The sequence below is a fragment of the Gigantopelta aegis genome, chromosome 1, assembly GCF_016097555.1.
Source record: "Gigantopelta aegis isolate Gae_Host chromosome 1, Gae_host_genome, whole genome shotgun sequence".
NCBI classification, from domain to species: domain Eukaryota; kingdom Metazoa; phylum Mollusca; class Gastropoda; order Neomphalida; family Peltospiridae; genus Gigantopelta; species Gigantopelta aegis.
The window spans coordinates 5,940,684-5,968,583 of NC_054699.1; the positions used below are offsets into that span (position 1 = coordinate 5,940,684).

The 27,900-nt window shown below is 41.6% G+C and overlaps 1 protein-coding gene across 1 annotated transcript in view; it reads right to left on the reverse strand.

Annotated features, from left to right (window-relative positions):
- Positions 1–9,581: 9,581 nt before the first annotated feature.
- LOC121369816 (monocarboxylate transporter 12-like) overlaps positions 9,582–27,900 on the reverse strand; it is a 32,467-nt gene continuing 14,148 nt past the window's right edge. Inside the window, exons 4-5 of the mRNA XM_041494892.1 lie at positions 23,927–23,977; positions 9,582–9,992 (exon numbers count right to left, since the gene is read on the reverse strand). Of these exons, the coding sequence (XP_041350826.1) occupies positions 9,844–9,992; positions 23,927–23,977 (200 nt within the window). The 3' untranslated portion in view covers positions 9,582–9,843. The remainder of the gene's footprint in view (positions 9,993–23,926; positions 23,978–27,900) is intronic.

Sequence of the window (27,900 nt, forward strand, 5' to 3'; positions counted from 1 at the left end):
GGGACATACCAAGTTTGATGAACTATGCCTATGTTTTTTTTGGTGTTTTTTTTATCCAAAACATTAGTTTGCAGCTTCCCCCTTAAGCACAACTTCTTTGTGTGCAAGAGGTGAGTGGAGAGTGGAATAATGCATGGATAATTTAGACTACCTATAAAATTTTGAATCGCTGGTCTAAAAAACAGGAGTATTGACTCCATAAATCACAAATGTATCGGACTAATTATGAAAAAAATAAACAAAAGTGAATTTGAACTGCGACCAAACAAGGTCTGATAAAAAAAAAAAGTTATTGTGTGGAGACTGATTTATACCATGTTTGATTTTGGGAGATAAATACTAAGTTTGATAATTCATACAGAGTTTGATTTAACAGTTGTAACTGACATTAGTAGACATAAGGAAGAGTGTCCAAGTTATCTTGAATGACACGTTTGGTGTACACGATCTTGTACTTTTTCTCTTCCACTTTGTTATACATCTTTCTCTTTCTTTTCTCTCGTGAAATTTTGGATGGGTTAGTCACGGCCAGGGTACCATCTCTAGTCGGCGACAGGACCATCTCATGGATAGCTTCAAAGTGAATGAGCTGTGCATTGGCATAGTTTAGTGAAAACCCCTGGACTTTGCACACTTCTGAACCTTTGTTGGTTCTGTAGCCATAATTTTTGGGACCTCCACTGACAAATTCGGTGATGAACTGACCATCCAGTTCGTCAGTCAATTCTCCGAGATAATCTCCAAGAAGGGGTTGATAATGTCCAGGTCTGGCCACAAAGATGACAGAGTCCGTGTCGTAGTACAACACACTTTCACCCAGCTTATCCAACACACTGTATAACTTCAGTCTTGCCCAGCAGATAGTGAACGTTGCCAGAAAAACGTTGGTTTTCAGATCTTCTGGGACAAAGGTGGATTTGTGTTGGTATTCGAGCTGCAAAATGGACTGTCAACACGTGAAAGTCGATGACGTCTTTGGTGGGATCTGCCAACACCTGGAAGAAAACGTCTGCGTTGTGTTCGTGAATGAAGGCAGACTGTTTCATGTTCTGACGTTGACCATACTTCCCCCAGAAACTGTTCAGACACAGTTTAGCCAGTGAACGAAGTCCAGGGTTCTTTACAATTTTCTCTTTGTTCAGCTGAATACCCTCTTTTTCTTGGTATTGTCTGATGTACTGGTCTTTATCTTCCTCAGTCAAACACCATTCAGGCCATCCACTGGCCTCCTATTTCAATTTAAGGAAGGTGTTGATATATTTAGCAAAGAGACCACCTTCACGTGTTGCTGACTCGTACTGTGTAGTTTCCGGCCAATGGTAAACTTCGTAGATGTTGATGATTACATACCCCTTTTCTACTGCTTTGAGGATTTCGGGGATGCACCACGTTCCAATGATGCTCCTCTCTTCGCCAGACATGGCGTCTGTATTTCATGATCAGAACAGGTTCTGCACAGTGGGAACTTGAGTTTTCCATTAGAGCGGTTCGGTAAGACGGGATGATAGAGTTTTCTGGGTGGTGCCACTTTCACCTTGGCAATGCCAAAGTATTGATCTAATGGCTTGAAATCCTGGTGAATGATTTCAGGATGTTCCATGGGATACCGGCAATACTTGTTGACCCAAGGGTACAGAGACGTAAATTCCACATACTTGTTTTCTTCTCCTTCTTTTACTTTGTAATGCAATTTGCTTGCATTCGTTATTCCACCAAAGAAAGAGTCTCTGGGATTTAGACGATCTTTAAGATCTAATGACTTCACAAACTGTGACAGTTCTTGGCTGGATTTCAGAAGGTCGTGGAATTGATGTTCCCATATCTCGATGACTTCATACCCCTTGGTTTTTAGAACTTCTCTCTTTCTACACATCAGGGCATCAATGGACTGACTGGTTCTAGAATGGGTGGTGGTAGAACGCCGTGCTACAAGCAGCCATGGAACTCGAAGGCTGTGTTCGTCTTAGCACAATATCCATCCAGTCAGTAATGAGTTCCTAGTACCAGATGTTCCCCGCCATTCAGAGCATGTTGTATGTGGTACTTGTTCTGATTTTGATGTTGAAGCCAGTTCAATCACTGGATGGACACTTTGCTGAACTGATCTTTTGGGATGTACCCCTCACTTGGAACTTGAGCTATGGGGCTGGGCACGGCTTCAGATTCAGCTACATTCATCCCACTATCTCTTAATTCTTGTTCCGTCAACCACACATCTTGTGTGACCTGGATGGATCCATCCTCTCTCACCGTCATCCAGTCTGTTATTTTCTGTCCATCCGTGAGTTTGGCATGCTGGTGTTGTTTCAGAAACTTGCTCTGAAAAATGCCCATACACACCGAGGCGATGGTGATGTACTGGGCAAAAGGGTCGATGCCACTGATGTAGCTGACTGCTTTGGTGTTGAGATCTATCTGTTTTTCGCCGGTGGCTTCCAGCATGAGTTGTTGAAAGGCAGGCTTCTCGCAAGACAGTGACGTCAGAGACACAATACTCCCTCATTTCCTTTTGGAAGTCAAATGTTGTTCAACATTCCATTTCAGAAATTCCTGTCTTTCTTTAGATCCCATATAGTCGACACCGTACATCTGAGGGTCTGGAAACGGTCCACAGTAGTACTGATTTTCCCTGGTGTTGAAGTAATGGGGGAAATATCCCTTCTTCAGTTCTGTCAGACCAAAGGCCTTGGGGAAAGCAGCCAGCTTCATAGGAAGAAAATTCAAGCTGTCGATAATCCGGATGTTCAGACCCCTCTCCACTTGCATATACATGATTTTGGAGCCATTGTATATGATTTTTTGTAGATACATAGACTGGTCAATTATGTACTCTAGCAGAAAATATGCATCATAGGCCTTGTTGTTGTGCGCTACGGCTGTGAAACCTTTGTGGTGATCTTGGAACAGCCATTGGCAGAACTGAATATGTGCTCCATCACCCTGGAAGATGATTTGACGGAATCCATAGGTCTCCTCACACGGTTGTTTCACATAGTGCTTTGTCTTCTTGTCACATGTGTTGCAAGATGGACATCTCGATCCACATTCGTGGCATTTGGATTCTTCTGTGACAGGCTCCTGTTTACAAGCTTCACAGGCCGTCTGTGCAACCAGGTAGTTTGGCACGTGCTGTCGTTTCCCGCACCACGATTGCTGACAATGTTGACAGCGAGACTGGTGAGTACAGTTGTCTCCTGGGCAAATGGGATGGACTCCACTGGGCAGGTATCCATCTTTGTATTGCAGCAGTTCGTCCTGGCAGCATTCGAAATCGTAAAAAAATGAATTTTGTGTGGACCTCAATGTGTTCTTTGGGAGGCTGGTAGCAGAGATGATCTTGATCCACATAGCTGTTGCAGCAAGGACATTTCCATTCTCCACAAGTGTGGAGTCGTGGATCCCTCTCACTTCTGTCGAGCATTTTCTTACAGGTTTTACACTTCCAGAAACTCTTGCATTTGGATGGTATGGTACGTCCCTTCTTGTCTTCTTTCTGTTGTTTGTGCCGCCAAAAGCAATCCAGCGATCGACAGGTCACGTGACAATGAAGACACGTCATCTGGATGTCGGTTTTAGGACAGTTTTGGCTATGACACACGATGCAGGTTAATGAGCAGGAATGATGTGTCTTGTCGTTGTATGGTTTCAAGCAATGTTGGCAAAAATACGAAGCCGAGAAGAAGCCTGTGATCTTCACAATGGCGTGGAAGTGGGGTCGTGGCGGTTCTACAAAGTATAGAAACAGTTTCGGCGATTCTGACGCCTGGTCGCCCACTCCTAGAAATTTATTACCCAGTTCTGCACTCACCACAAGGATTTGGCATCCCAAGACTTGCTCGAAGGCAGGAATGTCATTCAAACTGCATGGACGGTCAGGGGGCACTCCTGCCAGTTCGCATAATTTCAGAGCCAGTGTCTTCTGCTCTCGACGAGTTCTGGTTCTCAGATGAATATAAAATGATTGAGGGCATTTCCTGTGTTGAAGAACTAAATCGATGAACGGTGCTCTTGCCAATCTTTGCTTGAGATGCAATTCAGTTTGGCCCAGGCAACACCGATCGCACGGGGCATGTACAGGCCGTCGTCGTTCACGATTTCTACCAATGACAGTTTTCTGTGCACCGAGTTGTTGGGCCCCGTTAGATCAGTTAGGTTGACGTCAGATCTTCCACCTCTCGGAATTTGAATGGTGCCGATCTGAATGTTGAAAGATGCATCTAACAGTAAATCTTCGTGGCTTTGCAAGACTTTTTCGATGTGAGCCAAGATGACGTCAGCATTCAGATCAGCCAGTGGTTGTAAAGGTACGACCATAGGTGAATTCAGGGCATCGTGATGAACAATCACCCGTCCAAGGTCACTGCCTTCCAAATTGAGAGTGACTTCTTCTAAAGCGTTTTCAAACATGGTATATAGATCGTGGTGTAATTTTTTCAGCTTCTCACCAGTTATTACCAGCAGCAAGTACTGGGGGTTTGGGTGGGAGAGGCCGATATTCTTTTGTTCAGCTTCCCCCGGGTGCATTGCAATTGTGTACTCGGAACCGGTATTCTTTTGTCCAGTTCCTTATTAGAGTACGTGCTGGGCCATTAAATGCACCCTGTGCTGGGCCATTAGTCAATGCACCCTGTGTACTGATGCAGTGAGCGTGTAGTCTGTGTGTGAATCCTAGTTTTGTGTTAAGGTTGTACCTATTATCTTAAGTCCCTATTCTAGTGAGTTCAACGGTCATTCATGACCACCCATCCCCCTCCGTCCTTCTATAGCATTGAATACAATGACGGAGGGGCAGTTAAACTAGCCTAGCTATGTAATTTGAAGGGTTAAACCCTTATAGTGTAGGTATTGGTTTAAAAAGCCTAGTGCTTGGCATACTTAACTTTATTACCAATGCAATGAAACGACACTAACGGTGGCAAGTAGCAATTGTATACATATATGCACCAATCTTGGTACTTAGTTTGAAGAATTTTGATTCCCGCCCCCTAAATATAGGATTTTAGTAGGCTTACTTGGTTTGTCTTCAGGCTATCTGGATAGTTGGGTATCGGTTTTCCTGCATGTCTTTGCTTCTGGAACCCTAGTTGACTTACCTTACTTAGTTAGCTAGGATGGAATGCATCAGTAATATAAAAACATGGTGCGGGTGCAAAGACAAATTCGTGCAGTTTATTTACAGTTAGGTGTAGTGGGGTTCTTGAACCGTGATTGGCTGGATTGGACCAATGAGAGTGCTGCAAAAAAATAGGCGATAATTAGTGGTGTCCTATCTTGGTTGATTATCTAACGATGTTGATTGGCTGGTCAATTAGCCAATTGGGTTACTGCGACTTCGATCCTGTCTTAGTGAAAAAAAAGGAAAAAAACAACAAAAAAACCTAGTTTCTCTAATGGAAGTGATATATACCAATTGCCAATCACGAGTTTCAGAACATGAATATATATTTACAGTAAAATAATATGGTTATCGTGGTTAGTTCTGGCTGGTACCCCCACTGTCGTACCCCCGGCGTGGAATGTCTATTGGGTCGTGATGCTTGGGGTCGCTATTCGATTTGGGGGTCTGTCCATATGGGGGATTGTTCCAGCTATTTTGTTAAGTATAAACCCGCTTTAGTCATTTCGACATTCGCCGGTGCGTTCGTGCTTTTATACCATTCGGACGGGTCCGTCTCTAAACCATTAGGTCGAAGGCGCCAATGTTCGGGCGTGGTCGGTTTCAAGTCCACCAAGAGATGTCCGTAGGGCCTGTGGGTAGCTTCCTCAAACTGATGCATGAAATGACGAGTATTTTCCGGATACATCTTCCCTGCCAACGTCAGAACTTGCTGCTTGTCGATGGGGTTGTTGAACAACGCCAGGTAATGGTGGTTTCTTCTCTGTGTCGGGTCCTTGCTGTGATACAGGTTCTGGTTGATGGCGATGACGGATAGGTTTCTGTGGTGACTTCCTTCTGTGAACAGGTCGGTGATGCAAGAGTCTTTATTGGCCATACACATCAGGTCGTCCAACACGATGAGATTTCTGACTCTGGGATCCAAATAACGATCCTTTTCCAAATTCTCAGGTATACCTCGAACAAATGTCACTCGAACGGTTGCCCCAATGATGTCGTAGAGGGGTTGCCATCGTTTGTAGAGCCAGATGATGCGCTGGGGAGGCGGCTGGATTTTACCATCCCTCAACAATTTGTATACCAAAAATGTCTTTCCACACGACGTGGGTCCCGACACGATCATGGTGAAGGGATGTAGCAATCTATGGGGATGCTGCGCTGCTGCTGCTGTGGTGGTGGTGGTGGTGGTGGTGGCTGCTGCTGTGGTGGTGGTGGCGGTGGTGGTAGACCTTTAGCATGTTTTTGTTGAAAATGTCTTAAAATGGCGTCTCTCCTCGAGAATGTGAAACCACATTCTGAATATGTGCTATACATGACGACTCTAAATGAAATGACGATATCTGACTCACATAGTTCCTTTTATAGTTTATTTAGAAATGCTTCTGCAGTTTCGGGGTGTTCCAACCTGTACCACTTTGTTGTTGTTTCCGTTTCAGATCGGCCTTGGCTTGCTCTACCCCCTGTTGTGTTGGGGAGACCATGACGACTTTGGGTGTCAGGGGCTTGTTCTGTTTCTCTTTTTCTTTTTTCCACGTGGGATCGTACAGTTCTAGACATCGATCCACACTGTACATGATCTGACTTTTCCCACCACGTTGAATTTCGAAGTGAGGTTGAAGTTTACCGTGTGCCTGCAGTTTATAGAAACGGTTCCACTTATCCACGTCGGGTACATATAACTTGTACTGGTCTGACATGTTGCTCCTCTGAAGGTTCTACCTCAAATAACGAGTTTTCCAAAACTATTTTACATATATACCGTATGACGCATAAAGATATGGTACAGGAATGTTTGAATGTGTGTGATACGTATGACCAGTGCCCCTCTTCCCAAGCACAAATCTCATCGTGAGAGCTCCCCAAAAACATCGTTACCAAAATATTACCCTTTATCAGTGTCACTACCATAGGGACACGTCCAGAGACACACTCAAGGACGCAGGACATAAATAAGAAAGCAAAACCTGTTATTCACCGTTTTATTCACAACATACAACATGAAAACATAGCACACAGTGTCTGAAACATTTAATGTCTGAACATGTTGTTCAGATAGAGACATCTTGGAGAGAGTTTGTAATGTTCCATCACTGGGTTGTCTGTCTTCTTCCATCGGTAGACGCGAAGTCCGCAACAGTAACAGGTGATGGCATCGTGGTCTTCCATGTAGTAGAAACTGGCCTTGGCAAATTCTTTTGGTTTTTGGCGTAATTGTATGGGCCACCGAGCATACGTCAGCATCCGGGCATAGAAATGTCTCATTTCGGGACGACAGAACAAGTAACGTCTTGAATAGCAGTCTTCCTCACAGGCAGCATCTGTTTCACAGGCAGCATCCGTCTGATCTGTGGATTCATCCACGAGTTCGCCATCTTTAGTTCCAACCCCAGTATCACGTGTAGCATCCGTCTGATCCATATAATGAGTACTTGTCACAAAAAAGATAAGTTTTATGTATTTTATGATGTTAGAGGGGGTTTATATAATAAATGCCCAATATTTTGTCATATCTGGTAGATCCTGAGCATACTGGGTAAATTGTGAAAACGTTGGGTCATAACTTTTTATGAGCAGTATATTGAGTTTCTTCAGTGGGAAAGGAAACTGCAGGTAAAAACCATGCAGGCTGTGGGAAAGGTAAATGTCACCTGTCTGTTCATCAGTGCATTTGCCAAGGTTTCCAGCAGGCAAGTTGACTGGGCAATGGCTCTTAGGAGGTATGTTGGTTTAGTCTTTTGAACAGATAGTTTGACTATATTTCTCCCCAAGACTCAAATACAGGGCAATTTAGTTAATTGTAATTTGTTTGTGGTGATTATTAATAGGGTTGTTTATTTGTTTGTATTTAGATATGCATGTAAGTGGTGTTGTATATTAGTGCATAATATTAGGTGCTATAACTTAGTTTTACTTTGTTATAGGGTACTTGGGTGTGTGTATAGTGTATGTTTTCGGTTGTGTAACTGACCGTATTAGAGGGTTAAAGTTAATTTGTGTTGTGCGCCAGGAGTAAATATGGTACAAAACAGGGGGTTAAGGTTAATTTGTTTTATTGTGTTACAATAGTTTTTATAAGTGTCAGACGGGCTTGATAATGAGGTGGTCGTTTATTGCCATTATTATATTAAGTGAGCCTATTTGTAGACATTTTTGTTTCAGCCTTTTGGGTTTGAGCGTGAGCCAGAACCATGCGAAGTATGTCAGCTACGATAGCTACGATTGCTAGGTTAGCTATGCGAGCTATAACTGGGTGTGAGGGATGACACAGATGTGACCAGCGGAACTGTAGGAGAACCATCTGCAAGAGATGTCTACAGACTAGCGTGGTGGCGGACTGTGATTAGGGTATCTGCAAGAGATGTCAACAGCCAACCAACCAAGATGTGTCTGGTCGTCATCAAGATACTGATAGTATTCGCAATGACAGTGAATTTCAGATGAGTTTATACTGATACAAATTGAACTGGTTCAAAATGATTATTTAACTAAGGCTCGAACATTGACTAGAAGCTAGTTGGCTCAGACTGGCTTACCATGAACACCAGAATAGTGTTTTAGGGGGTTTAATTTAAGGTTGGGGTAGTGATGTGTTTGGAGTGATATCGTCATTTTGTATATTCATATTTTGTATATAAATTTGTTAAAATGTTTTGTTGTTTGACTTGTTTCTTGGACAATATGTCTTACTGATAGTCAATCTCTCGTCCATCTGTGACAGTACTCTTCTTCACATCTTGTTTGGTAGTCACTCTTTTACATTTGATTGTATGTCTTTCTGAACATTTGCAGACCAAGACGTCGTCCTCGTTGCTACTGCTGCTGCTGCTAACACTGTTCGAATATTCCGATGCCATTTTCTCCGTTCCAGATAGAGTGCAACAAGACACAAGAATGTCAGAATCATAAAACACGTCTGTTCTCTAGCTCAGCCACAAAGCAAATGAAGTGTAAACCACAAATCCATTATTTACCTTCGAGTTCATCCAAAACAAAATGTTTGTCACTCCTCTAGGTAGGTCAAGGCTAGGTGATGAGTCACACACCAAATACGACGAGGCTATGACTTACACCAAGGTCGCACACCTGCTCAGGTATACCAGTCACTGTCCTCGAAGTCGGTCAATGCTAAACAAATCGGTCAGAGCCAGTCCAAGGACGTCAGTGCCAACCTAAGTCGGTCAGGGACACGGACAGGGTGTTATCCTCTTCAAGGTCACACACCTAAACACCTGATGTCATGGTCAGACTATGACTCGCGCCAAGGCCAGACATCTGCTAAGTGCGCCAAGGTCAGTCACCAAGGTCAAGGTTACGGAAAGTGGGTCATGATGCCATCCAGGCCCTTATACTACTGTGAGCATATTTTCACATTATGTTTAACATAGAGGTAGTTGTTGTTACTTGATAATATGGCCTATTTTGTTTAACTAAAACGAATCTATGGAATAAAAACAACCGATTGAAATGTGTGTAATTACTTTGTAAATTATTTGAAATAACACCATTCATGTAATACCATTGACTGTGGTCACGTAGCTTACTTTTAACATTTTACAGCGTTATGTTAGAATATTCGCAACTTCGACATTTTCTGTGTCCGAGTTCTGAAATTTGAAATACTGACTCCCTCAGTATTGATCTTTTAATAATAATTGTTTTTATAAACATTCATATGTTCTCCATTTTTATTATTTTGCGCTTTGGGCAACAGTGGTGAGAAAGGGTGATTACTTCAACATTTGTTCGTGTTCTCCCAAGTTCACGATTTCAATGTCTTGAACTGTGTGCTGGAGTCGTTTGGTGTGGACGTTAACTGCTAGCTGGTTGCACGTCGCTGCTAAAACTCCACAAATACTGGTCACGAAAAATGCCACGGCTGAAAATTGAAGAGGAAAACAGAAGAACAGGGTCATATCTTAGGCGCTAGTGCAAGGAAGGAGTTCGAGGGTCGAACTTCCCCCATCGCCCTTCCCCCGTTTAACCAACAAAAAAAGTTTTTTTTGGGGTGTTTTTCAATACATTTTCCCGCGAAGCCCTACCCCATATTGATATTGATAACCCACATATCAATATCAATAAGGGGTAGGCCTGGAGGTGACTCGAGATAGACTCGACCCCCCCCCCCCCCCCCCTAAATTTCAATCGCCAGTCTGGATCCAGCCCCTGCTAACATTTTTGCACACGCGCCTACAATTAGTAGGGGGACAGTGGAGAAAAAAACAAACAAAAAAACACCATCGAAGAGAGCGATCATAACCGTCCAAATGTCTGTCTAGCTCTCGAACTGCAGAGTACTCGGTATAAAATTTGGACATTTTCTGTAAGTTATGAAAATTGCCGAGAACGTTACTATAAAAACGTTGACGTGAAGTCAACAATGCTTGACGTTTTATTTTAATATGCTTATTGATGTTAAAGTGATAATACGTACTTTCTTCGGAATTATAGTTTTAACTTTAAAAATGTGCGAACCGAATCGCTGTTTGACATTTTATAAGCATATCTTAAATATAAAAAATGCATGGATCTAATACTACGGTAATACCTAATGACGACTGCTAGTGCTAACTATAGTCCTGTTGCGATATTTGCTGCAAGTGTTTAATGGATATATATCAACAGAGGTAAGTGTTTGATTGGCGGATCCAGATTTGAGTGGGTGGGGTGTCCCACGGGTCCCGTGCCCTTTTTAATGACTGGTGGGTTTTTTAATGTTTAATTCATCATCAATAAAACACTAAATTGTCCTAAAAGCACGTCTCTGGGCATCTTTATTTCCAAACATTTCACTGGAGCATGTCTCCAAACCACCGTAATAGAAACTTACTGGTTATAGCCTATTAGAAATTCGAGAGAAAAAATAGGCAGTTACATCCCCTAACCACTTCCGGCGCGTTCCGGTTACAGCAAATATGGCTGATGACTAGGGTCTCCACGAGTACTCGAGTACTCGGGTTCGAGTCTAGCAAAGACCCGAGTCCATTCACAGGACTCGAGTACCCGTACAAGTGAGACAATGTAGAGCAACTAGTTCAGCAGTAACTAATCAACGATACAAGTTATACGATAATTATATGACTATTTGCTAGTTTCTGTTTTAATCTGGCCGTCCGTTCGTCCGTCACAATACTGAACGTATCAACGGGTTTCTAAATGCAATACAATGGCATGATTTGGCATTCATGTTCAGTGCTGGAATTAAGCTATATAATGCAATTTTACGTTATATTCCTTTGTCTCATTATCATCTTGTGTAAGCGTCGGGTAATCGGGTCCGGGTCGAGTTTGACCCTCGAGTACTCGAGTCCAATATATTGGACTCGTGGAGGCCCTACTGATGACCACAGTTGTGTGTGAATCTTCAGCTGAGATTTATGCATGCCAGTCCCTGGCATCATAAATGTCCCCACCTATGTTTTAAAAATAAAGAATGATACAGGTAAAAAATTAAGTTGATGAAATTGCGTTTTGTTATAACTGACCATGTTTTATATATATAGGAGATGAATCTAGCGAGCCGTCACCCACCCTGATTGTTTTGGTCACTTGCTTGGATTTTTTTTTTGCAAAGCTGCAATCTCGCCTCACATTAATTATCATAATTTCATTTAAACATACAAATACACCTGCAGTTTTAATGAATTGTGTGTGACAGTAACACAGTTTTAATAGATAATAGAAACAATTATGTTTATAGTGCGTCCCACGGGGAACGCATTTTTTCATGCTATGCAGTTTACTACAAGTTATTTATTTCTGAGCCGCTTATTTTCTAAATTACACACAGAAATAGTATATTTTTGTTATTTCCAAAACACACATTTTTATTTTTACGTAAAACCAAACTTAAATTATATACAAAAACAACAAAGCATTTTTGTAGGAGGATGGGACGGACTACATGTAATATTCCGATCAGAACAGTCCCCTTCCCCACGTGCTATATATATTATGTTTGTTTGTTGTTGTTTTTTCAATGTATTTCCGGGGACGCATGACCCGACCCCTCCCCTAAAAACACCACTAGTCAGTCTAGACTTCCTCTACACAATTTCGCGCCTGTTTCGTTTATTGCAAATCAATTAGGCCTGTATACATTGCATTATAAAGTGTAAATTTTGCAGCTAAATATATAGTTTAACCTAAAAACATAAAAAATATTTGTGTAAACATATTTGTTAGTCTTGCATGCCGATTATTTAAGGTCGGTAGATGCCCAACATGATAAAATGAAGACATTATTGTATACATGATTATAAGCGTAAGTCGCACGCAAAACAAAAAAATCGAATATTTTAAAAATAAAACCCCTCAACAATTTTACCTCCCCCCACCCCAAGGAAAATCCCCCACCCCAAAGAAAACCCCAGTAACAACGACAAATCTGCCCCCAAATAAACAATAGCCTACAAAACAGCCCACACACCAGTATACACGCACAACCAAAAACATAACCCAGACGAACACGCACATTTAAAAAAGAGGTTTTATCTATGTACATATACCAGTGGCGTAGGATGGTGGCAAGGGGAGGGGCGCACACACACACACGTGCATGGGCGTACGACCCGGGGGGGGGGGGGGCAATTGCCCCCCCCCCCAAATTCGGGAAAACAGTGGGGGAAATTCGGGCAAATTTTATCTGGGTAAAATTTCGGGCAAATCAACCCCTCAGTAGTAGTATAGGGGCCTGCCGGGCGCCATGACCTACTTTCCCGTGATCACGTGACCTTGAGACAATGGGCTTGGTGTAGACAATGGGGCTTGGTGTAGACAATGGGCTTGGTATAGACAATGAACTTTGTGTAGGAAACAATGGCCTTTGTCTAGTAGTGTGCAGGTGTCTGGCCTGGGTAGGAAACAATGGCCTTTGTGTAGGAGACAATGGGCTTGGTATAGACAATGGCCTTTGTGGAGGAAACAATGGCCTTTGTATAGGACGGTGCACGTGTGCCATCCTGGTAAGAAACAATGGCCATGGAGGAAACAAAGGCGTTGGTGTATACAATGGGTTTGGCATAGACAATAGGCTTGGTATGAACAATAGGATTGGTGTAAACAATGGGCTAGGTGCAGGTGTGCGATTACGGTAAGAAACAATGGTTATAGAAAAAAACAAAGGCCTTGGTGTAGACAATGGCGATGTTGGTATCTGTGGTGAACAGGTGCATGGACATCCCCTACTTTCAGAACAAAGGCCTTTGTATAGGGAGGTATAGGTGTATGGTCTCGGTAGGAAAACAATGGCCTTTATGTAGGAAACAATGGTCTTTGTGTATGAGACAATGGCCTGGGTACAGGTGTGGGTCCTTGGAGTGAGCTGAGTGTACCTCCCTCGGGTATAAAAAGGGTGCTTTTGGCTTCATTGTCATTCGTTCACCGAAAAGTCTACAGACAAGATCTACGTCTAGTTTGTTTAAGAGGTTGCTGATATTCACATTTTTGTGTTTTGTTGGTTTTTTATTTTGAAAATGGCATCGGGACATTCATCAAGTACTACTCACTGCCCTGAACAGGGTGAAAGATCGCGATGCCAACTAGAAATTGGACAAAATGTATATGTTATGGTCCAACCATGGAAGCAAGAACTTTTGATACATATCAGTGGGTTGAACTGTGTGAATGCAAGAGTCAGGTAGACGAAACGATTTCAGCCTTGAAACAAGGGAAGGATGAAACATTTGTCAAACACCTTGGAGCCAATGTTCATGCTAGTATGGACAAGAACTTTACTGGGGTGGACCTGCGTCAGTGGTGGTGGTGTGATGAAACGAAATCTGTGAAACCTTCGAAGAAAGGCATATTCCTTTCTCTACAACAATGGGAGAAACTGAAAGGCTGTTTCACAGTCATGTGTGATTTTGTACCAGAGCTGAACTCGATTGTGCCCTGCGCCATGCAAGACGACCATCAAAACCAGATGGGATTTCTTCAATGCTCCTTCTGCAACCCCAACGGGTATCATCAATAGAATGATTTCGACAAAACTGACTTGTATATAAGGCTGTGTTTTCTCTCCCAGGGGCTCATTTGTGCTTGAGAACTCGAAGAGAGCAGACGGGTTTGCTGATGATTTTGACATTTTTGTATCTTGTTGCACTCTATCTTGAACGAAGACGATGGCATCGGGATATTCGAGCCGTGTTAGCAGCTGCAGCAGTAGCGACGAGGACGACGTCTTGATCTGTAAATGTTCAGAAAGGCACACGATCAAAAGAGTGACTATCAAACCAGAAGAAAATGACACAGATCAAACGGACGCTGCACGTGAGCCAGGTGAAATCGTGGACGAAGAACCCATAGATCAGACGGATGCTGCTCGAGAATATAAAACGGATGCTGCTCCCTACGATGATGATGCCTACGACGCCGATGACGAAGGGGATGGCCTTTCGAGACATTACTTGTTCTGTCATCGACCCGAAATGAGAGGATTCTATACACGATTGCAGACATTTGGGTGGTGGCCATTACAGTTACGTCAGAAACCGAGGGAGCTCGCCAAGGCCGGTTTCTTCTACACGGGAGACAACGATGCCGTCGTCTGTTACTGTTGTGGACTACGTGCCTACCGATGGCAGAGAATGGATGATCCAGTGATGGAACATTACAGACTGTCCCCGAGATGTCCCTATGTAAATAATGTGTTCAGACATTAGAGTTTTTATTTCATAATGTAATAACTATGTATGTTTGGTATTTTGTGTACTACATTTTCAATCTGTTGTTTAGTAATAAAATTTTGTCTTGTATCTTTTGTATCTGTTGTTTATAAATAGCGTGTCATTTATGACCTGTCAGTCAGTTGAGAACCATGACTCAGTGGGAACGGTACCTCGAGTCTGTTTACTATGATGTAAAGCACCCTGGGAGTTATGCCAGTCCTGGTAAATTATATCAAGCTGTTAAAGCAGAGGGTAAATTTAAGATTTCTCTGGTACGTATTAAGAAATGGTTGAAAGGTCAAGAGACCTATACCATGACACATCAAGTAAGACGAAAGTTTCCACGTAATACCTATGTGGTAGAAGGATTAGACAGTCACTGGCAATCTGATCTAATGGATATGGTCAATCTGGCTAAATACAATTCCTATGAAGAAAGAACGCGTGACTGCAACTCAACGCTCCAACCTAACCTATGCTCTTTTAACTACATTTTAAACACGAGTATTTCCCAAGAGTACAAGCCTTTATAGACAACCAGTGTATTATGTCTGGTATATCAAAGGCAGTGGTATGTGCTGTCCTGTACACACAACTCTTGATACTATAAAGTAGCGGCAGAAATATTAAATCACAAATCTAGTTATAGAGTAGAATACACAAAAAACAAACGCAATGGTTGAGAGAGAGAGAGAGAGAGAGAGAGAGAGAGAGAGAGAGAGAGAGAGAGAGAGAGAGAGAGAGAGAGAGAGAGAGATGTCACACGTGATTAATCCATTAGTGTAAGTCGGCGACACGCGCGCCGCCATGGGTTTAACAAGTAGTACGTGTTAACCAAAGGGAAATAGCTGCATTTTTAAACAGAAATTTTCTCTAGAGTACTAGCCTTCGTACAGGGCTTTTTAATTACCAAATGGGTAAATACAGTGATCGATCTAGGATCGATCCCCGTCGATGGCCAAATAGGCTATAGCCAACCAGTGCATTATGTCTGGTATATCAAAGGCCGTGGTATGTGCTGTCCTGTACATACAACTCTTGCTACTATAAAGTAGCGGGGTAGACATATCCAATCACAAATCTAGTCATAGAGTAAAAAACACAAAAAAAACGCAATGGTTTGGTTTTTAATTTTTTTTTTCTAAAGTAAAATCACTATAGACAACTACACATGCAATGGACACACATTGGGTTACATCGAGAGGCCTTAAGGGCGACATGTGAATAATATGAGTGTTCATTTCTCTTCATCTTCGTCGTCCTCCTCATCGTCGGTATCGTCGTCGTCTTGTTCGTCCAAATATTCGCCAATCCATGAACGATACTGATTTAATTTAGAACGAATCTGAGGTCTGAGATCTCTGTCTGGATTCACAAACTGAAGAATTTTCCTGGTGTTGGGGCCTTTGTCAAAGTAATGCATATAGGTCAGAAAGCGAGAGTACGTGTCTTTAAATAACTTCCATTGCAATGTCTTCATGTTTCTTTCGATGGCATCTTGGGACATGTTTTTTTCTTCGTAGCGTTTCCTCTTGCTTTCGAAATAGTCACGATTGATGTCGAATTCACGCTCGATCATCAGACGTACGCCTTCGTTTTCCAGATCGGACGACGGCTCTTCATTTCCCTCCTCGCACGTTTTCACGTGTCGCTGCAAGTCACTCCCGTCTTTAAAGACCAGACCACACGTATCGCAAGACTGCATCCTCTTGACCTTTTTCAGATAGGGCTCTACCTCATCTTCTTCTTCTTCGTCGTCACTTTCGTAGGCGGGTATGCCTGGTAGTTTTCTCTTGAATGCGTTTCTTTGCATGATTTGCTCGTAGAGCTCCTTCTCCGACGGTGGTTGAAAACTCTTCTGAGACATTCGCCGTTACGCTCGTGCTTATATACCATTCGGGCGGCCCCGTCTCTAAACCATTAGGTCGAAGGCGCCAATGTTCGGGCGTGGTCGGTTTCAAGTCCACCAAGAGATGTCCGTAGAGCCTGTGGGTAGCTTCCTCAAACCGTTGCATGAAATGACCAGTATTTTCCGGATACATCTGCCGTGCCAAGGTTAGTACTTGCTGCTTGTCGATGGGGTTGTTGAACAGTGCCAGGTAATGACAGTTTCTTCTTTGTGTCGGGTCTTTGCTGTTATAGAGGTTCTGGTTGATGGCAATCACCGAGAGGTTTCTGTGATGACTTCCTTCTGTGAACAGGTCGGTGATGCGAGAATCTTTTCCAGCTGTAGACATCAGGTCGTCCAACACGATGAGATTTCTGACTCTGGGATCCAAATAACGATCCTTTTCCAAATTCTCGGGTATGCCTTGAACTAATTTCACTCGAGCAACCATTTTGATCGTATCATAGAGAGGTTGCCATCGTTTGTAGAGCCAGATAATGCGCTGAGGAGGCGGGTGGATTTTACCATCCCTTAGCAGTTTGTACAACAAAAAAGTTTTTCCACACGACGTGGGTCCTGACACGATCATGGTGAACGGATGTAACAATCTTAGGGGCTGCTGCTGCTGTGGTGGTGGTGGTGGTGGCGGCTGCTGTGGTGGTGGTGGTGGTGGCTGCTGTGGTGGTGGTGGTGGTGGCTGCTGTGGTGGTGGTGGTGGTGGTGGTGGTGGTGGTGGCTGCTGTGGTGGTGGTGGTGGTGGTGGTGGTGGTAGACCTTTAGCATGTTTTTGTTGAAAATGTCTTAACATGGCGTCTCTCCGAGAGAATGTGAAACCACATTCTGAACATGTGCTCTGCATGACGACTCTAAATGAAATGACCATATCTGACCCACATAGTTCCTTTTATAGTTTATTTAGAAATGCTTCTGCAGTTTCGGGGCTTTCCAGCCCGTACCACTTTGTTGTTGTTGTTGTTGTTGTTGTCGTTGTTTCCGTTTCAGATCGGCTTTGGCTTGCTCTACCACCTGTTGTGTTGGGGACACCATGACGACTTTGGGTGTCGGAGGCTTGTTCTGTTCCTCTTTTTCTTTTTTCCATGTAGGGTCATACAGTTCTAGACATCGATCTACACTGTACATCATCTGACTTTTTCCACCACGTTGCACTGGAAAATGAGGTTCAAGTTTACCTTCTGCCTGCAGTTTATAGAAACGGGTCCACTTATCCACGTCGGGTACATATAACTTGTACTGGTCTGACATGTTGCTTCTCTGAAGGTTCTACCTCAAATGACGAGTTTTCCAAAACTATTTTACTTATATACCTTATGACGCATAAAGATATGGTACAGGAATGTTTGAATGTGTGTGATACGTATGACCAGTGCCCCTCCTCCCAGGCACAAATCTCATCGTGCGAGCTCCCAAAAAAACATCGTTACCAACATATTACCCTTTACCAGTGTCACTACCATAGGGACACGTCCAGAGACACACTCATGGGCTCAGGACATAACTAAAACAAGCTGTGTTGCAGTCACGCGTTCTTTCTCCATAGCAATGGGCTGGGAGTGTTTCACACACACACACACACACACACACACACACAAAAGTTTGTATTTAATTATGAAATACTGGCCCCATAAGGGGTATGAGATTGTATATATAAAACATCCCTTGCTACTCATGGAAAAAATGTAGCGGGTTTCCTCTCTAAAACTGTCAAAATTATGTTTTTCATCCAATAACCGATGATTCATAAACCAATGTCCTCTAGTGATGTCGCTAAACACAAACAAACTTTGACGGTCAGTGGGCATACCATAACAAATTTATTCTGCTACTTAAGACGGGCACGCGTCGGTATGTCTTTTGCAGTTCACCTGGTTTCATAAACACTCGGAGAGGTGTAATAAAATGCCTTTGTATGAGGGCTGATGAAGAGGTCTCATAAAGTACTCCTCTATTATAAAGCGAATGAATGAATGGCTGAATGACGGCAATAAAGAAAACGTCGACAATGTGCTAAAGAAATACAAATGAATGAAAATCATCACACACGCATTTTGTCTGGCGACATGAAAGCCTCACTTTAGACCAAACAGTCAGCAAACAGTTACAGTCCTTCCCCACGAGACATATTTTAACGGCTATTATTTTGGGTGCCTAGATAAAACACTGTGAAAAAACATCCACGTGTATGTCCACTGTGAATACAAAAAAAACAACAACACAATAGACGTTATACAATGAAGCCAAATCCAACGTCACTTACACCTGGCCTGTACATAGTGTTATTATTAATTGTTGTTGTTAATGGTGCTGTATGTTTTTCTTTTGCTTTTATTTGTTTGCGGACACCAGTTTGTTTGGTAATATGCAATACATTGAACTGAATACACCATGATCGCACACCTGCACCCAGACCATTGTTTCCTACACAAAGGCCATTGTTTTCCTACCGAGACCATACACCTATACCTCCCTATACAAAGGCCTTTGTTCTGAAAGTAGGGGGTGTCCATGCACCTGTTCACCACAGATACCAACATCGCCATTGTCTACACCAAGGCCTTTGTTTTTCTATAGCCATTGTTTCTTACCGTAATCGCACACCTGCACCTAGCCCATTGTTTACACCAATCCTATTGTTCATACCAAGCCTATTGTCTATGCCAAACCCATTGTATACACCAACGCCTTTGTTTCCTCCATGTCCATTGTTTCTTACCAGGATGGCACACGTGCACCGTCCTATACAAAGGCCGTTGTTTCCTCCACAAAGGCCATTGTCTATACCAAGCCCATTGTCTCCTACACAAAGGCCATTGTTTCCTACACAAAGTTCATTGTCTATACCAAGCCCATTGTCTACACCAAGCCCCATTGTCTACACCAAGCCCATTGTCTCAAGGTCACGTGATCACGGGAAAGTAGGTCATGGCGCCCGGCAGGCCCCCCTACTACTCCCCTCCAGCCCCCCTAAATCAAAGAATCCCCATACGCCCATGTATGTGTGTGTGTACACACTATGGGATGCTTAATGGTGCATAATATTAATATACGTCATGATGTACGATTTGTTACTTGTGTTTATTCCACTGAAAAATATGTCAAAGTGATCGCTACATTATGGTAGCTCTCTATACCACTGTATGTGAACAAATTGTCCAGTCGAATGTCTGTGATGGTAAGTTTTAATAAGGGCAAAGCGTGTTATATACTGAATGACAAAACAATTGCAATTAGGCCAGTATTTTTTAATTTTTAGGTTTACGAACAAGAACTTTTGTGCACAAAGGTAGGAGGAAGGGGGAAAAAAACAAACCTGTTTGGGGTGGTTCAGTAGGGGCTACAATATGGCTACTTTGATAGGTGTAGATTCTTTGTAACGAAATAAGATTGACAAGGCATCTCTGTGTGCAACCGCGCGGTGCATAGAAATCGGAGCGAAATAGCGAATCGGACCGAAAGAGAGCGACCGAAGACGAATTAACAATTCGTATCTACAACGGTATATTTATTGACGAAATAAGTGTTATTTCTCACTGTTACCTTACAAAATGCGCCACAATAGACTAGAATGGTAACTTTTTTTTTCTTTAGAGCTATTTGTGGAAGTAGGCGGCAAAAAAATAAAATAATAAAAGTGAAAAATATGACTTTTTTTTTTTCTTTTTTTGGAGCAAAATTTACGTCGGCGGGTTCGTAAACCGAATAATAAAAAAATACTAGCCTTACAATGAAACCTGTCTAAACCGGACCCTGAATAAACCAGAATCCTGTCAAAACAGGCCAAGTTTCATGGTCCCAACTGTTGTAAATTCTAAAACGCGATCCTCTAAACACCGGATTCTGTCGGATATCAGATTAGGTACCCGACATGATCTGGGTCAGGATGTAGCCCAGTGGTAAAGTGTTCGCTTGATACGCGGTCAGTTTAGGATCGATCCCCATCAGTGGGCCCACCAGTGCACCACGACTGGTACATCAAAGGCCGTGGTATGTACTCGCTTGATGCGCGGTCGGTCTGGGATCGATCCCCGTTGGTGGGCCCATTCGGCTATTTCTCGTCCCAGCCAGTGCACCACGACTGGTGTATCAAAGGCCGTGGTATGAGTTAACCTGTCTGTGGGGTGGTGCATATAAAAGATCCCATGCTGCTAATCGAAAAGAGTAGCCCGTGAAGTGGCGACAACGAGTTTCCTCTCTCAATATCTGTAAATAACTCTAAATAAAATGTGTAGAGTGCGTCGTTAAATAAACCATTTCCTTCCTTTATTTCAAAACGTTTCCCTGGAGAAGTGGTATTTCGGTTTTAATGTACAGCGTAAAAAAACAGTGTACTGCTGCATGTTTTGTCGTCCAAAGGTTGGCTAATTATTACTTAACCCAGCTGAATCCAGTTCTACGTGCAGGGACAAGTTCAGTCTGCCGTTTGTGCGCGTGTGCACGCACGTTAATCTTTCATTTTTATAGTCAAAACTCCTCCAGATAAAACCCCGCCACTCCACCCCAAAAAGGTAGTAGTAGGCTAATAATAATAATAGTAGTAGTAGTAGTAGTAGTAGTAGTAGTAGTAGTAGTAGTAGTAGTAGTAGTAGTAATAATAATTGTGTTATTATTTATTATTATTATTATTATTATTATTACATGTATTATAATGTTGGTAAAATCACGTCGCGGTGGGGTGGGGTGTGTGGGAGCGGTTGTTACAGAAACGTTACATAAATTTAGAGGGGGGACCCGGGAGTGGTCTAAGCTTTACTAATAGCCTATAAAAAATGTATTTTGAGTTTTATTGGCCTTTGCAATTTTGAGCATTTGAAATGTGACTAAATACAGCAAAATAACCTTTTAGTCATATTTATTTACGGTAAAATTAACTCTTTTTTTTTTTACAAAATTTACGTAAGCAGCCTCATAATAGCAATCAGTGAAAAATTATATACCAGCCTTTTGTCTAGTTGGGGCGGGACGTAGCTCAGTGGTAAAGCGCTCGATCGAGGTCTGGGGTCGATCCCTGTCGGTGGGCCCATTGGGCTATTTCTCGTTCCAGCCAGTGCACCATGACTGGTATATCAAAGGCCGTGGTATGTACTGCCCTGTCTGTGGGATGGTGCATATAAAAGATCCCTTCCTACTAATCGAAAAGAGTAGCAAATGAAGTGGCGACTGCGGGTTTCCTCTCTCAATATCTGTGTGGTTCTTAACTATATGTCTGACGCCATATAACCGTAAATAAAATGTGTTGAGTGCGTCGTTAAATAAAACATTTCTTTCTTTCTTTGTCCAGTGGCTTAACCAGGACGCCACCAAGGCCGGTTTTTACGTAGCAATTGCTAGTGACAGCTTTCTAGACCATTTCATTTCATGTATTGTGAATGACAAAACTTACCAAAAGATTTGATTCAATGTTTTCGCCATATGCCAACATCTAACAGCGTCATTTAATTGTGAGGTAACGACGGACAAACTCATTATTAAAGGGAACACACCACTATTTGTCGTGTCGTTACTTGCTCTAGCAGCTTAATATAATAGTCAGGTTTAGGAAATAGTTCCTCATAAAAAAATATATTAAAAGAAAACAACAACAACAAAAAACCTACAAAATTCTGATATGTCTTTTGAAATGTTTCTTTAACGATTATACGTATGTTGACCTCTGTAGTATTTAAATAACTCGTTGGTTTGAAGTTACTAACTGATAACAACTGTACAAGTGGTATAGTGCCACCTGTATAACAGCAACAACTGGACGGTACTCTGGCGTGAGGGTGGCTGGCTAAAAACGTTCGTGGTCGACATATCTTGATTTTTTTACACAGTACTTATCAGTTGAGAGCACTCCCTAAAATGAGTAGTCACATGATCCTCTCGATAGTGTTGTATTTCTCACAGAATATATTCTGACATAGAACTTGTATTGAACTGAATAGAGTAATTGATGGTGGTGTGGAACACTTAAGCGTCTGTTTAACAACGTTATGACATTCTCCATATGCAATCTTATCTCCAATTTCTGACAGGATTTCCATTTGACACCCACACCCCAATGATGAGTGTTAAACATTTGTTTTTATTTTAAAAATGCAATGCAATTTTGTGAAGTTCTTCATTTGTTAATGAAATCTGATTTGAACACAGGCGCTTGACACAGATTAGTAAAATTGAAAATGTGGTGTATATCGGTAAATTTAATATATTTCCGCAATATTTTGCTTATACTCTCTTCAAACATGACAAATTTATTGCCAATTAACGTGTATTTACATATACCCAAAATTTCGATCCCTACTATATATTTGAGAAATAAGAAAATCGCACCACAATGGCGAGTGAAGTACCTTGTATCTTTTATATAGTAGGGGTCGAAATGTTTGGTATATCTAAATACACGTTAAATGGCAATAATTTGTCATACATGAAGAGAATGTGAGCAAAATATTGCGGAAATATATCAAGTTTACAGATATACAATTTGATCTTTGGTTTTTTTTTATTATTCATATACACTAATCTGTGTCAAGTGCCTGTGGATTTAACATTATCAATGTAATAATTTTGTTTCTATTACAAGAATTGGTCTGACAAACATTTACGCAGGGCTCACGCCAGCAGACGGACTAAGCCAAAATGATTGCTTTGACCAGCCTGTCTTCGCCCTGCTAATGACCGTGAGACGGTATAGATGTCATCTTTTAAAAAACATTGTGACCACTTGCATTGTATACAATCGTGGATGGAAGGTGAAGAACTTGAGGAACACTTAATTATAGATACTAATTATTAAAGGGACATACTCTAGTTTTTAAACACTAAGGCATATTTTTGACAATTAGAGCCATTTTTGATAACTGAAACCATACATTACTTAGATTTTATTGTTTAGGTTATCAATTTCCATACATTCGAAGTGTTTTTGGTCATCCTGGTGTTTTTAATATCACAAAATGCATTTCTCATATTTTTAAAAACGCACGTGCGTGTGAGAAGTAACAGTTATGAAGTAGAGTTTTAGTCTATTTTTAGAGGGTGTTTCACCATTTCAAAGTCACAGACTCATGTTTCACTCAATTGTAACTTCATCCAAATGTGTTTACAGGTTTGAAGATTAACTAAACTTATAAGTGTGCACCTTCGTGGGCTGAAACTAGGGTCTGTCCCTTTAAGTGCCTGGTTTGTCTTAAACTTATAGTCCTTTCTTTCCTTGTCGTTGTCTTGTGGCTACTCAATCATTGCAATGTTACCTACCTGAGAAAAGAAACGCGTGGTAGTAGTTTCCACTGAGTTGGTAGATCCATCCTGAAAGTATGACACATAAAATAGTCATTTTACATACCAGTAGTTAAAAGTTTATGTTGTTTAACGACACGACTAGAGAACTTTATATTTATTATTCATCGGCTATTGGACGTGAACCATTTGGTAATTTTGAAAAGTTGAACTTTGTTTTGTTTAACGACAGTACTAGATCATATTGATTTATTAATCATCGGCTATTGGATGTCAAACATTTGGTAATTCTGACATATAGTCTTAGAGAGGAATTCCGCTATATTTACCATCAGCAGCAAGGGATCTTTTATATGCACCATCCCACATACAGGATAGCACATACCACGGCCTTTGATATACCGGTTGTGAGACACTGATTAGGACGAGAACAAACCCAGTCAGAGAATGGGCTCACGATGGCAGCAAAAAGTTAGTTTGTTTTGGTTAACAACACTAGAGCACATTGATTTATTAATCATCGGCTATTGGATGTCCGACATTTAGTACTTTTGAAAAGTTAAAATTTGTTTTGTTTAACGACAGTACTAGAGTATATTTATTTATTAATCATCGGCTATTGGATGTCAAACATTAGGTAATTCAGACATATAGTCTTAGAGAGGAATCCCGCTACATTTTTGTTTTCAATTAGTAGCAAGGGATCGTATATATGCACTTGACCACAGACATGACAGCAGATACCATGACCTTTGATATACCAGTTGTGGGACACAGATTAGGACGATAACAAACCCAGACAGAGAATGAGCTCACAATGGCAGCATAAAGTTAGTTTGTTTTGGTTAACGAAACCTCTAGAGCACATTGATTTATTAATCTTTGGCTATTGGTAATTCTGACAGTCTTAGAGGAAACCTGCTACATTTATTCCATTAGTAGCAAGGGATCTTTTATATGCACCATCCCAGACTACTAAAGAAAAATGTAGCGGGTTTCCTGTCTTAAGTCTAAGTCAGAATGTCTGACATCCAATAGCCGATGATTAATAAACCAATGTGCTCTAGTAGTGTCGTTAGGCAAAACAAACTTTATTGTGTGTAACTTAAGTAATTTTTCATCTCACTTCATTTTGTAGTATATATTTGTTTCGTGCGTACGACCTTATCGAGAGAAAAAATCCGGTTTGGGCTATTATAAATATTAGGAAAGCAATCACTTTGTTTATACAGAAAATGGTATTCTCAACAAGAAAATATATTTAATGTGTAATTTTAGTCATCAAAAAGGCTTGCGTTAATCTCAAACATATATCAACGGAAGCAAACGCAGGACCTTAAAGGGACTGTCCTGAGTTTGCAGTCATTGGAAGATGTTACTAATTAAAGGGACTGTCCTCAGTTTGCAGCCATTGTAAGATGTTACTAATTAAAGGGACTGTCCTCAGTTTGCAGTCATTGTAAGATGTTACTAATTAAAGGGACTGTCCTCAGTTTGCAGCCATTGTAAGATGTTACTAATTAAAGGGACTGTCCTCAGTTTGCAGTCATTGTAAGATGCTACTAATTAAAGGGACTGTCCTGAGTTTGCAGCCATTGTAAGATGCTACTAATCAAAGGGACTGTCCTGAGTTTGCAGCCATTGGAAGATGTTACTAATCAAAGGGACTGTCCTGAGTTTGCAGCCATTGGAAGATGTTACTAATCAAAGGGACTGTCCTGAGTTTGCAGTCATTGGAAGATGTTACTAATCAAAGGGACTGTCCTGAGTTTGCAGCCATTGGAAGATGTTACTAATCAAAGGGACTGTCCTGAGTTTGCAGCCATTGGAAGATGTTACTAATCGAAGGGACTGTCCTCAGTTTGCAGTCATTGGAAGATGTTACTAATCGAAGGGACTGTCCTCAGTTTGCAGTCATTGGAAGCTGTTACTAATCGAAGGGACTGTCCTCAGTTTGCAGTCATTGGAAGATGTTACTAATCGAAGGGACTGTCCTCAGTTTGCAGACATTGGAAGATGTTACTAATCAAAGGGACTGTCCTCAGTTTGCAGCCATTGGAAGATGTTACTAATCAAAGGGACTGTCCTGAGTTTGCAGTCATTGGAAGATGTTACTAATCAAAGGGACTGTCCTGAGTTTGCAGCCATTGTAAGATGTTACTAATCAAGGGACTGTCCTGAGTTTGCAGCCATTGGAAGATGTTACTAATTGAAGGGCCATTGGAAGATGTTACTACTGTCCTCAGTTTGCAGTCATTGGAAGATGTTACTAATCGAAGGGACTGTCCTCAGTTTGCAGTCATTGGAAGATGTTACTAATCGAAGGGACTGTCCTCAGTTTGCAGTCATTGGAAGATGTTACTAATCGAAGGGACTGTCCTCAGTTTGCAGTCATTGGAAGATGTTACTAATCAAAGGGACTGTCCTCAGTTTGCAGCCATTGGAAGATGTTACTAATCAAAGGGACTGTCCTCAGTTTGCAGCCATTGGAAGATGTTACTAATCAAAGGGACGGTCCTCAGTTTGCAGCCATTGTAAGATGTTACTAATCAAAGGGACTGTCCTCAGTTTGCAGCCATTGTAAGATGTTAGTAATAAGATGTTACTAATCAAAGGGACTGTCCTGAGTGTGCAGCCATTGTAAGATGTTACTAATCAAAGGGACTGTCCTCAGTTTGCAGCCATTGTAAGGTGTTACTAATCAAAGGGACTGTCCTGAGTGTGCAGCCATTGTAAGATGTTACTAATCAAAGGGACTGTCCTCAGTTTGCAGCCATTGTAAGATGTTAGTAATAAGATGTTACTAATCAAAGGGACTGTCCTGCGTGTGCAGCCATTGTAAGATGTTACTAATCGAAGGGACTGTCCTCAGTTTGCAGCCATTGTAAGGTGTTACTAATCAAAGGGACTGTCCTGAGTGTGCAGCCATTGTAAGATGTTACTAATCAAAGGGACGGTCCTCAGTTTGCAGCCATTGTAAGATGTTAGTAATAAGATGTTACTAATCAAAGGGACTGTCCTGCGTGTGCAGCCATTGTAAGATGTTACTAATCAAAGGGACTGTCCTCAGTTTGCAGCCATTGTAAGATGTTAGTAATCAAAGGGACTGTCCTCAGTTTGCAGCCATTGTAAGATGTTAGTAATCAAAGGGACTGTCCTCAGTTTGCAGTCATTGTAAGATGTTAGTAATAAGATGTTACTAATCGAAGGGACTGTCCTGAGTGTGCAGCCATTGTAAGATGTTACTAATCGAAGGGACTGTCCTCAGTTTGCAGCCATTGGAAGATGTTACTAATCGAAGGGACTGTCCTCAGTTTGCAGCCATTGGAAGATGTTACTAATCGAAGGGACTGTCCTCAGTTTGCAGCCATTGGAAGATGTTACTAATCGAAGGGACTGTCCTCAGTTTGCAGCCATTGGAAGATGTTACTAATTAAAGGGACTGTCCTCAGTTTGCAGCCATTGTAAGATGTTACTAATTAAAGGGACTGTCCTCAGTTTGCAGCCATTGTAAGATGTTTGCGATAACAGAGCCTTGTTGGTGACTACTATTTCGCACAAAATATATTTTATTCTTTGCAATACCAGTGCCTGTATATTGAATGTTTGTAGCACAACAAACACCTTGTAAATACAGACACTGATATTCTAAATAAGAAGATGTATTTAGTTTGTATATTACGTCATCGAAACGGCTCTATTGGTTGGAAACATTTTACAATGGTTGTAAAGTCAGGACTGTCCCTTTAAAAGTAATAAACCCTAGTGTCATCCCGAGGAAAAGGACACTAACGGTTAATATACAAACCTGTAGCACGTCTGTACACAATTACAATAAAGTAAAACAAGAGTCTGTGACGTTGAAACGGGGGAAATACCTTCTAAAAATAGACTAGAGCTAATCTCCATAACCGTTACTTGATGTAGATGTGTTGGGGGTTTTTTGGGTTTTTTTGGGGTGTTTTTTTTAAAGACTTATGGTAATACCATTT